The sequence below is a fragment of the Astyanax mexicanus genome, chromosome 23 (genome assembly GCF_023375975.1).
Source record: "Astyanax mexicanus isolate ESR-SI-001 chromosome 23, AstMex3_surface, whole genome shotgun sequence".
Classification (NCBI taxonomy): domain Eukaryota; kingdom Metazoa; phylum Chordata; class Actinopteri; order Characiformes; family Acestrorhamphidae; genus Astyanax; species Astyanax mexicanus.
In genome coordinates, this window is record NC_064430.1 from 29,924,643 (window position 1) to 29,937,500 (window position 12,858).

General features: G+C 34.9%; 1 protein-coding gene across 1 annotated transcript in view; it reads left to right on the forward strand.

The window, feature by feature from the left end:
* The first annotated feature begins 7,986 nt into the window (after positions 1 to 7,986).
* Positions 7,987 to 12,858, forward strand: part of ciao2b (cytosolic iron-sulfur assembly component 2B) — a 5,160-nt gene continuing 288 nt past the window's right edge. Inside the window, exons 1-5 of the mRNA XM_007231460.4 lie at positions 7,987 to 8,385; positions 9,976 to 10,055; positions 10,160 to 10,285; positions 10,382 to 10,427; positions 12,104 to 12,858. The exon at positions 12,104 to 12,858 is cut by the window's right edge and continues 288 nt beyond it. Coding sequence (XP_007231522.1) covers positions 8,256 to 8,385; positions 9,976 to 10,055; positions 10,160 to 10,285; positions 10,382 to 10,427; positions 12,104 to 12,204 — 483 coding nt within the window. The 5' untranslated portion in view covers positions 7,987 to 8,255 and the 3' untranslated portion in view covers positions 12,205 to 12,858. The remainder of the gene's footprint in view (positions 8,386 to 9,975; positions 10,056 to 10,159; positions 10,286 to 10,381; positions 10,428 to 12,103) is intronic.

Consider the following 12,858-nt stretch of genomic DNA (forward strand, 5'->3'; position numbering starts at 1 on the left):
CACCTGAACCCACCTGAACAAAGGAGGAAATATTTAATTTCTCATTAAGTTATCAGAGTTTTTTAAAATGATTATCAAAACCAAACAAAAAACAAATAATCATACCCAGTTCTGCTGAACTGCAAACAACAGTGAACTAGTTTTAAGATTCTTTATTATTTATGTTATTATTATATTCATATATTTGTATGTAAAGTACTTTGTTTTGCACTGTGTATGAAAGATGCTATACAAATAAGTGTTTCTTGTCCTAATCATTAACATTATGTGACAGGTATGAAATATGACTGTATTTAAACATTATATTATTTTTAATAATATCTTACAGTAAAAAAAAAAATCAAATAAATTTATAAACACAGATTATTAGTCAGTTAATATTTAAGATTTAATAAGCTCAAAATATTGAGTACAAAATATTACATGCATAGAACTTTGTATTATAGTTGCATAATTAAAATCTTTTTTTTTTAAGCTAAACAACATTTGGTTTACATTTAAGATCAGGATTACGTTTCGAGCTAAAATTATGGATAAAGATTAATATTAGGGCTAAATGTAAGAAAATATTTATTTTACTGTACCAAACTTCAACAGTGGACTATCTAAAGAGTGTTACAACATCAATAATAACAGTATATCTTTAATAACAGTTATTTATTTTTTACAGATTTTTTGGTGTGGTTAAAGTCTACATTCTCTGAATATGTAAATGTAATATATATATATATATATATATATATATATATATATATATATATATATATGTATATGTGTGTGTGTGTAATTTTGCTACACCTCTACACTTTTTTATGACTTTTTGTTTAAGTTTAGGTTTTCAGTTGAAGTTGAAGTTATGTTTTTATGTAAAGTTATTGTTTAGGGTTAACATATTTTTAATACTATTTATAAACTTTTTTTAAACCATTTACATTCACAAATCCATTATAATAGATTCTTATATTTTAAAACCTACAATAACTAAATTTTTCATTTTTAAGCATAATACATTTTGTTAAATGTCAGTTAAGGACAGGTAAGAATCTTGATAATCAATAAAGTAAAACAATAAAACACTGTTAAAATAATTATATATAGATATTATATATAGATACTTTTTTACAATACATAATTTTATTAAAATATGTGTATGTCTAGGATTAGAATTTTGCTATTGAATTAACTTTTTACATTTTAGGTAATTAATTGTCAATTAAATATGTGTTACAAATGTAATGAAAAATAAATAAATCTAATAATAATAATAATATTAATAATAATTGCATATAATAAATTTTTTTTATTAGGAAACAGAGGTAACAGAAGTGACTTACCTGTGGGTGACTGTACCTGCAGCTCTGGCAGCTGTGCTGTATTTATGGGCTCAGTGGAGCAGGGTGGAGGCTTCCATCACAATAGAGCTGCTGGGCCAAAAGAGGTCAGTTACTAATGACCTAAACTCTGATGTAAAGAAGCTGCAGTCAGGTGTGCACAGCTGGGCCCGCCATGACCTTTATCACTGCACCTTGTGTCAATATTCATATACAATCAGACGTGATGCTTCAGTGCCTTTCACCAACTTACAGCAGCCAGCCAATCAGATAGCCCCGTCACTGTAAATCCACCATTCCCTCACTCTCTCTCTCTCTATACAGTGACATATCAGACTAACCTTCTGTAAACACGCTCAGCCCCGGCTCACTGCGGCGTCACACTCCTTCAGACCGACTCGGATGCCATCCAGCTCGACCTTTTGACCTCTGCGTGGTCACCTCGGCCCTCTAACACATTTCTCCCTATTGAATCATGTCACAATGTGACAATGGCAGTGTGAGATAAGGTGCGGCTGATTTTGATTTCAGAGTCAAGTGAAGGTTTCTAGACAGCTGCCGGGATTGATTAAATATTCTCACATCAATTAGTTTGATTGCTGCCTTTGTAATCATACGGCAGCAATTAATCATCAACCTACAGCTCACTTATTATAACAGGGTGAGACATTGGGGTCCATTTCTACAGCCATTTAAAATGTATTTAATTTAGAGTAAATATACTGTGCCTTACCGGAAAAGTAAACACTTAAATTTAGTGTTTTTTATTATTTAAAAATGTTCTGCATTGTAGATTAATACTAAAGTCTAAATAACTAAATAACTATAAAGAAAAACATCAAATTATTTAGTAAACAAATTTATTTAGTGAACAAACAAGAATATGATTTATATTTTAGATTCTATAAAGCAGCACCTCTTGCTTAGATGACAATTCTGCACATCTTGGCTGGATTTTCTCAATCAGCTTTATAAGGTAGAGTCACCCTGAATGGCCTTTAGTAATCAGATGTGCTTAAACTTAAAAAGTTAATTACTTGAATTTCTTGTCTCTTAATAAAGTGTTTGAGAGCATCAGTTGTAAAGTAGTGAAGAGGTAGAGTTACAGGTATACAGTAAATAGTGAATATTTGTGTAATTCTAATCCATATTATGGCAAAAACTACTCAACTTAGTAAATAAAATAATAATAATAAAAAATGTTTTTCAAGAACTTCAAAGTAAGCGCTGTTGCAAAGACCATCAAAAACATTATGATTAAACAGGACCACCCCAAGTAAGAAAAAGCAAGAGTTTTCCTAGTTGTAAAGGTTTATTATCAAGATTTACTTCAGTAGTTTTGGAGATGGTTTGGTAAGGAGAACCATCTAAGATAGTTCTCTGGAAGACAGAGGACAGAGGCAAGCAACAGAGCTAATGGACATTTTACTACAACAGTGGGATCACAATGCGACACTTTAGCTCCAGGGTTGTGAGCTCCAGTCATGCAACGTAAGGTGGCTTTGCGAGTTTAGCATTTGTGTTTAGAGAAAATGACCAAACTGTGTCGGACATCAGGCCTCCAGAACCATTATTAGCCACTGCTGCAAACGCTAGTCCAGACATTCTCAATTCTCGCTTTGAAGACACACTGTCCTGTACATTTTAGAGCGTGTCCTGCTGTAAAGCACTCATATTGAAGGCATAGTATGCAACTGTTGTTGTTTTACTTCATAGGCTTCATTACCATACAGGTCATAAAACCACACTACTGTTACTCTGGTTCCTTCCCTTAGCCAGGACCACGTCACGTGTTTTTACGTACTTACGTCACACGTACAGCCTCTAAAAGAGGATCCAGCTCAGTTTTACTGAACGTGAGCGGCTGGTGGAGCAATGGAGACTTCAGAAGAGGAAACTCAGAGCTCAGTATCATTCACTCATAGTAAAACCAAAGAAACGAAGGAGTGAAGTTTCTGACTGAGCTCTCTCTCTCTCTCTCTCTCTCTGATGGAACATAACCTGGAATCGGATTCATCCGCTTTGAAAGGAGACCGCATCACACCCGACCAGTTTAAAATTATTCTTCCGCATGCTTGGTGCAATTACCCATTCTCACCAGAGAGGGCCCTAAACCCCCAAATTTACAGACATCAGCTTTAAAAGTAAAATACAAAAAAAAACACTCTAGTCAAGGCAAACACTGTAGTTTTTTGTGAGTTTTATAGCTAGCAAACGTGACTAGAGCCTAAAAAACACACTTCAGACCAAATCTGTGCCAAATAATGGGCTATTTAGTAAAGTAAATACACATACCTGGACTGAGCTTTATTTATGAAGCAAGTTTGCTGAATTACAAGCAATGGAAAGGCAGTAATCTAATGCTAGCCAGTATCAAAACAACAATGTATATTTACCTATAAAAACATCCAAGTGTTACTTACATTTAGCCTTTTAGCTCTCGCCTTTCGTAGAAGGCTTGGCCGAAGTTCACCAGAAAGTGACTCCTCTCTCTGTCGAGAGAGCTCTGGACTTTCGCTGTTTTCTTGCTGCTCCATCACGATAAACCTACATGTGCACAGTTATCATCATTGTGATTTTACAGCTAAAGCAACTAGCCTGTCTCTAGCTCTCTGCTGGGAGCATATCCCTAGTATTAGCTGTAAAGAGAGACTGACTCTTGCGATGCTTGAGACTTGTGAGCTAATAGGTGTGGGCCGAGGGCTCCTAAACTTGCAAGGTTGTTTTTTCCTTCATTCACCATGTAATTACCCAATTAATAATCTAAAACAGTATAAAAGTCCTTACTTAAGTGAAAAATATTGCATATTGTGCCTTTAACTCAGTAAGGTGTTGTTAGTGATCACATTTGTTGGATCAGGTGTGTGTGAGACAATTGGGGTTGAGGTGGGATCCAGCATCCTGAACTAACTATTGGTAAAACTTTTGTTGTTAAATGTAATCAAATCCTAACAGCAATGCTAAAAACTATCTACTAGAAATCCTTCCTTGGAGAACAAATCAGAATGAACTCTTTTTTAATAACCTTGATTTCAGAAGGAACAATGAATAAGCAGGTGTCCCAATACACTTGTGCATAAAAGTGCATTTAAGAAGTGAATAAAATAGCTGGGAAATTCACTGTAAACTAAATTAAATATACTGTATTCATAACACAATACAAATCGTTGACGTGTTTTGTTTCATATCTTTGCTACTTATTTGCTGTCGTATTATTGCAAAGGTTTACACTTTCACATCCCCAAACACACACACACACACACATAATACATGCTGCACTAAGAGAGGTGTGTCTCCTATCAGAAGACTGATGAGTTGCTGTTGATTTAAGGCCTAACTCAGGCGGCTGGCTGATAGTAAAATGTAAATAACGCTTAAGATTGACGGAAATTGCTTTCGCTTTCCAGTAAGTTAAAAATACCTAAACTGAATTTAATTTGTTTACGCGAAATAATGTCTTTCTAATCTGAACGTGACTGCCGTGAAATAAATTAGTTATCAACATGAAGAATTGAACTGGATCACAAAATCGAGGTTCTCACCACAAATAAATCAGTTGTTTAATTGGGACCGGATTCCAGTGCCATTACGACTTTAACACAAACTGCAAATGGACCAGAGTCTAATTTAACCTAATTAAAAAGTGGTGGTGTGAAAACACCCTTAGTTGTTGGGGTGTGGGTGGTTCTATGTGGATTCTGAGGTGGGATTAAGATTGTTATCCTATCTTAATATTTTGAGATACTATCTCAATATTTTGAGATACTAAGTCAATATTTTGAGATACTATCTCAATATTTTGAGATACTAAGTCAATATTTTGAGATAGGATAACAATCTTAATTCCACCTCAGAATCCGCATAGAACCACTCACACCCCAACAACTAAGGGTGTTTTCACACCACCACTTTTGAATTAGGTTAAATTGGACTCTGGTCCATTTGCAGTTTGTTTTAAAGCTGCAATGGCACTGGAATCCGGTCCCAATTAAACAACTGATTCATTCATTTCATCTCAAAATATTGAGATAGTATCTCAAAATATTGACTTAGTTTCTCAAAATATTGACTTAGTATCTCAAAATGTTGACTTAGTATCTCAAAATATTGAGATATTACTTTATAATATATATATATATATATATATATATATATATATATATATATATATATTTTTTTTTTTTTTGGCTGGATTATCTTTATTTTTAGGTGGTGGGAATAGGCTTCCATGATTTTCTTCTTCTTTACATGATACAGCTTTAACTTGTGTACTTGTACTTAACTTGGCTACACTGAGAACTGTGTTCACAGACAGTGATTTGTGGAAGTGTTCCTAAACGTATGCAGTAATTTCCAGTACTGAATAAGTACAGTCTGTTTTTAATACAGTGCTGTCTGAGGGCCCGAAGATCACCAGCATCAAATATTAACCATCGGTCTTGCATCTTGCAACAGAGATTTCTGCAGTTTCTACTAATGTGTTGATGAAATGATGATCTGTACATTGTGGGGTATCTAAAGTCTTTGCAATTTTATGTTGAAGAGCATTAACATATTTAAACTTTCCATATTTGCTTCTGAGACACTCTGCCTCTCTAAAATGTTCTTACCTAGTCATGTGAGTTATTTGCAGACTTCTCCTATTGCAGTCAAAGAAGGGTTGTATTTTTTTTATTAATTTTTTTTTTTAGTATTTTCATCCGATTCCAACCTTTTCTGATTTGGGCTTGTATACAATACCAGTATCCACTATACATAAACATGAATAAACACCATGTTACTAATAGGTGTATTGCTCTATTATACAGTGACTCAAGCCAATTTATAACACCTTGTCCCCCCACTGTCTATGATAAGAATAATTACATAACACGCAGCACAATGTGCGAGCTACCGCTCCCAAGTCATTGTCCACACAATAACCCACACTTATGACTCTGGACAATTGGTCATAAATTATACACAGATGACATTAATAATAACGGGCTGGGCTGCAATTTGCTGCAATTAATCATAGTATGGCATAGTTTTAGTGTAAATCAATTTAAAGGTACATTTATTTGTGCAGGGTTGCTGTTGGAAACCTTAGTCACTGGGACAGGATTATGAAATCAGGGTAAGTCTTTTCTAATGTCTCTCTATCTTAAAGATAAAAGACAATGCAGGTCTAATTTGTAGCATATCTACATCATCTAGGCCAGGAGTGAGCAACTCCCCTCGCTGGGATCCAGGTTTCAATACGACTCAATCCTCACACACCCTCACACATCCAGGTAAAGAAAGGACCTCTGACCCGTAATATTTACCTGGATTTAGCTCATACAAATGTATTTCTATAAATATAAATGGGTGGGTATAAATGGGTGATCTTCTACAGCTTAATACAGCTTTATGAAGATCCGGGTTCAAGCCTCTTTTGAGTATACCAGTAGAAAAAAAACCTCAAAGTAATAGGAAGAAACTATGATGTCTAAATGTCTAAAATTAGAATTATTTAATCCTCATTAGACATTAGGCTGGTTTGATCTTGATTGTTGAAGAAGTGGGAGACCATCAAAAAAGGGATACATCTCTCTCTCTCTCTCTCTTTCTCTCTCTCCCCGTATCTCTCTAATTATTCATGTGTTGGGAGACAGGCTACATCCCTTAGATACCTATTTATGATAACACAAGATAATGCAACCTAGCGTAAATTAAAGACTTAGTAGAGACTTTAAACACAAACTTAAGAAGTAGAAATTAAATTGTAAAGTAAAATTGTTAAGTAAAAGTGCTTCTGGACCAATGTGCTTTGAAAAGATGTATCACTGCTGTCAAATTAAGTAAATTGTGGTTCATTCTGTATTATTATTATTATTATTATTATTGTTATTGTCATTATTATTATTTTTATTATTATTGTTGTTGTCGTTGTTGATCAAGTAATTAAACAATGTTGAGACCTTTTTAGATTAGATTAAGATCACATTTTATCTTTGCTAATGGGTCAAAGAATCCAGAAACAGACATTAAACCACAATACAAAAGAACATCAGACTTCCTGAATGTGTTGGCTGTGGAACTGTATAATATTCCAATGGCAGTAGAGTGGCCAGCTCAGATAAATAATCATAAAGCACTGGTGTGCAGTGACTCTGTATCAGCTGTGAGTAGTATTGTGACAGGTTAATTCTGAAGCCGGTGTTCTGTCGAGTTTTTATACCCATCGATATGCGCTTCTTTCCGACACTGCACATTCCTTAATTCCTTAATGTTTTTATTTGGAGCATTAAACAACCTGATTGCATGTTAAATAGCAGTTAATAATAATAAACTATAAAACCATAAAAATAAATATAAAAAACGGTTTCTAATCACGTATATGACCATAACTTTTTAAACTTTACCTGATTCAGTGATTTAGCCTTTCCACATATACTACCTAGGCTTCTGCCGAGAGTATTTTCTAATAAGGTTTCTAATATGGTGCTTTTTTTTACTTAAATTAAATACTACTAGGGTAGCATGGTTTGACAAGGTAGCACAACTCGAAAACCTCATTTATGATATCCTTTTGGCTCATCAAGAAATTCTAGTGTAATAATGGGATTATAATGAAGATGGAAGCATTGCAACAAATTGCCTTAAAAATTTGTTGAAGAAGAAGAGACTTTTATTTTGAAAAACGTGTTCCTGTCAGCTGCAGGAAGGTGAAGTGTTGGTCTCTGCGCTGTGTGTAGTTTATCAGTAGCAACGCTATATTTGCTGTAGTTTGTGAAGTTTGGTTATTTTTTTTGTATAAACCCGAGCTGAGGCGGGGGTTCAGGCCGGGTTCTGAGCGCGGTGAGGCGGGGGGTCAGGCCGGGTTCTGAGCGCGGTGAGGCGGGGGTTCAGGCCGGGTTCTGAGCGCGGTGAGGCGGGGGTTCAGGCCGGCTGTGGGGCAGGATGACCGCGGCAGCAGCGCGGCTGGAGAACGCGAACCCGCTGATCTTTCAGCGGGCTGGGGAGAGAGCTCTGACCGCCGTGGAGGAGGACGAGACTGTGGCGGACCCTATCGATGATCGGGAAATATTCGATATCCTTTAATTCCGGAGTGCAGCGCTGCTTATTCATAACTGATAACTCTTACACACAGACACCGTTATAAACATCAGGGCTGTAACGATATTCCGGAGTCACGGTTAGAGCGGGGAAATCCACAAAAAAACTCCAAAAATCATAAAGCTAGGCTTCTTTTATTTATTATAATTACAGCAGGCTTGTTCCACATAATCTATCCAGTATTGTATAATACCCCTAAGGTCTAGTGTTACTATTTGTATTGTGTTACTATTTGTATTGTATTTTATGGAAGCCCATTTCCGCCACCTGAAGAAAAAAAAACGTCCTCAACTAGATAGAAAAGTCATAATTATGAGATAGTAAGTCATAATTATGAGATAGTAAGTCATATTTATGAGATAAAATGTCATCTCATAATTATGACTTTCTATCTCATAATTATGACTTTCTATCTCATAATTATGGCTTAGTATCTCATAATTATGACTTTTTATCTCATAATTATGACTTAGTATCTCATAATTATGACTTTTATCTCATAAATATGACTTACTATCTCAGTATGACTTTTATCTCATAATTATGACTTACTATCTCATAATTATGACTTAGTATCTCATAATTATGACTTACTATCTCATAATTATGACTTACTGTCTTATAATTATGACTTAGTTGAGGACGTTTTTTTTTCTTCAGGTGGCGGAAATGGGCTTCCATAGTATTTGGATACAAAACAATACAAAATATTAAATGTTTACTTATCTATTCATAAAAAAACTTTTCACATAAAGGCTTTAGCTTATGTCAGGGGTGGGCAATTCATTTAACCAAGGGGCCACGTGATACACAGGGACTATTTTGAAGGGCTAGACCAACAGATAGATCAGTTTCTCTCAATGTTAATTTGATCTCTTAAAATAATATGGAATTATATGATTTCGATAAGCTGTTAATGGTAAGAGTATGCCTTACACTTCGGCAATACAATTTGTGAAGCAGGCATGGGAAAAAAAACAATATTATCTAATTTATTTAATCAACAAAATGTTCAGGTGTTTAAATTCAGCATTCAATTCAAAGCACTATTGCTATTTGGTTTGTAGTTTAATTACCTTATTTGGTATTTTCGGCACTTTTTTTATTGATCTGTGAAAGGGCTTGCGCTTCAACAAGTGCAGTGAAATTTGTTCAGTTTGGAAAGGCAAAGGGCCGAATGTGGGCTCTGAGCTGTAAGATGCCCAGTCCTTGCCTATATCCTGTAAAGTAATAGATACATATACAGCACCAGTCAAAAATGTGGACATTCCTCTTCTTATTCAGTGTGTTTTCTTTCTTTTTATGATTTTTTTGATATTGTACATTTAATATTGAAGATTATATTAAATCTGTACAGGACCACATGTACACAAGCACTTATGTGCTTTTTGTCATCTAGCACATATGATTTAATTCATTAACTAAATGATTGGGTTGTAATGCGCTGTGGCAGTGTCACTGAATTTTCCTGGGAACTTTCTATTAAAACACTAAAACCTAAAGCACAGAGGACTTTTGCTATGAAGCAAAAGTTATGTATCACACCTTAACAGTTTTTGGTCACATCTGATTAGGTCCATTAACGACCCAGAGCACCCTCTGTCCCTCGAGGAGCTGAATGTCGTGGAGCAAGTGCGTGTGAATGTGAGTTTATATAGATTATGTTCTCCTAAAAAGTCTTACTATGTTCCAGACAGAGTTCTCTGTGTTAAAATAAGTTTAATACTTGTTTAATAATTGTTCTACAGGTGGACGATCAGGAAAGCACAGTCTCGGTGGAGTTCACACCAACCATCCCTCACTGCAGCATGGCGACTCTCATCGGACTTTCAATCAAAGTCAAACTGCTTCGCTCACTTCCAGACAGGTTTAAGGTACGCTCTGTGATAATGCTATGTTTTTTTTTTTTTTTTGCTGTGCCAGAACTGCGTTGGTAGTTTTTTAATATATTGTTTGTTTGTTTTTTGCAGATTGATGTTCACATCACACCTGGCACACATGCCTCAGAGGATGCAGGTAGGCTGACCCTGAGGGGTCTTCGCATAGGCTATAGGCAGAATTTAAGTGGCCCACCAACATATTTCCTTCCATTTTAGCAAAATCTAATTCAGGACCTTTTAAAGCAGGAAACAGTAACCTATTTGCACCGTTGCTTATACTGGACATGGTCTAGAGCAGTATAAAGACCCTAATATTGAGCTGTGGGCAGTGGAACAGTGGAATGATGAAGCTCCATCCTATATTTATAGGATTATTGGTTGAGGGGTGACTCTTGTCACTAATTTGTATTACATCCTAATGCCCCAAAATCTAGTAGAAAGTGTCCTTTGGACAGTAGAGACAAAAGCAGGATGAACTCTTTTTAATCACTCTGGAGTTTAATGAGCATGTGTTCAACTATTTTTGTTCATATATCTTCATTTGAATCTTTGTGAATATCTAAATGACTTAAGCTGTGTTGAGTTCAGATATTAATATATACATGATACTGCCCCCAATGTCGTGGTTTACTAACACTTTCATAGTGTTAATCCTAATTAGTATTGCAGTCAACATTAAAATTTGGAAAATTAACTTGGAAATGCACTTTGCTTTATGTTAATTTATAATATAATGTGCATCTAAATTCTTCAGTGTAATTACTAACATTTTGGTGTATTGATATTAAAAGCAGATCATAAGTTTTACTTAAAATAAAAATATTAAAATATTCTGGCTAGTGATATAAAATTTTTTATAAATAAATCCAAATGAATTGCATTCATCACTTTTTTTTTGCAAAGAAACTATTTTTTTATGTAATTTAGCTGAGGAGCAAATTAGATAGATAGATAGATAGATAGATAGATAGATAGATAGATAGATAGATAGATAGATAGATACTTTATTTATCCCGAAGGAAATGTAGGCATCCAGCAGCAACAACACAATACAATAAGAAACATACTCAGGCAAATCAAATCAAAACACAGAAGAATACAAAATATATAAGGCTATAAAAAAAAAAAAAAACCTAACTATACAAGGTAAGGAACACATGCCTCAGAGGATGCAGGTAGGCTGACCCTGAGGGGTCTTCGCATAGGCTATAGGCAGAATTTAAGTGGCCCACCAACATATTTCCTTCCATTTTAGCAATATCTAATTCAGGAATAACTGGCAAATACTTAAAAGCTTAAAATACTTAAAACTTAAAAAATACTTAAAAGCTTCTTGTAATAAATCTTTTCAGGTTTTTGATCAGGTGTTTTCAGGATGAGAAGCCGGAATAAAAACAAGCTGAAATGAAATAGGAGTAACGAAGGTATTTTTAAATTAGTAGAAAGGTTAGATAATTGGTTGAAAATGTAAGGACTGTAATTGTAATTAAACAATAATTACTCCAGTAAAGTATAGATAACCAACATTTCTATTTAAATACCGTAACACAGTATTTAAACATTACTTGACCTCAGTTACGTTACTGTAAGAAAGGAAGGCGCCTAGGCACCAAGGAAGGCAACTAATTATTCATTTATTCGTTCATTTATTATAATGTGTTATTTTTATTGTGATTAATTAATCAAAATAAGCAGGTTTATTTTACAGATCTTTTTATAGAATGTCCAGTTTTATTTTTGTACTCTTATCATGACCGGCCTAACAGGAGGGTTTCTTTACCACACCCTGTAACTGTTTCTCTGTGTTTTTAGTGAATAAGCAGCTCGCTGATAAGGAGAGAGTAGCTGCTGCACTGGAGAACTCACAGCTGCTGGAGGTGGTCAACCAGTGCCTTTCTACAAAACCAGTCTAACCAGTTCAGTGTTGAGCCGTTTTTTCTGCAGTAGAAGAGCTTCTTGACTTCATTTCTCTTGTGTTGTTCTGTTGACCTGCTTACCTGCTGCCCTGCATCTCCGGCTCCATCTGAGGAACACATTTCATATCAGTCTTCCTGATGAATTTACTGCACGCAGGTGTTTACTCTGCTTCACTGAACACTGCTTAACAAACACACTCACCACTGATGTGGGATTGTGGGATAACGATGGAACAGGAACAAGATTACTGTTAACACGTGTTTGCACGTGCTCAGGTAATCACAAGTTTCATGAGTTTTCCTTGGCTAAAAAGAGTATTTGTATTTTTGCTTTGGTAATATATTGTTACAGAAATTATTGCCATAAACAAAATTGTCATTTTAAGATCATCTTCTGTCCCAGATATAATGCCATGGTGGAATTTGTATGTACAAATGTTTAAACATCTTTAATAGATCAGTATTTAGTTTGGACTTTTTTTCATACAGAAAGTCTTAAACATAGAAGTCATCGTAAAGAATACATGTATTGTACTGTTCTGCAGGAGTCTGAAACAAATGCTATATTGTATTAAATAGTTTTATGAGGCTTTCTACTGCTTTCTGTATGTCTAGTAATATATGTAATGTTCTGATCCTAAGTGCTTACAA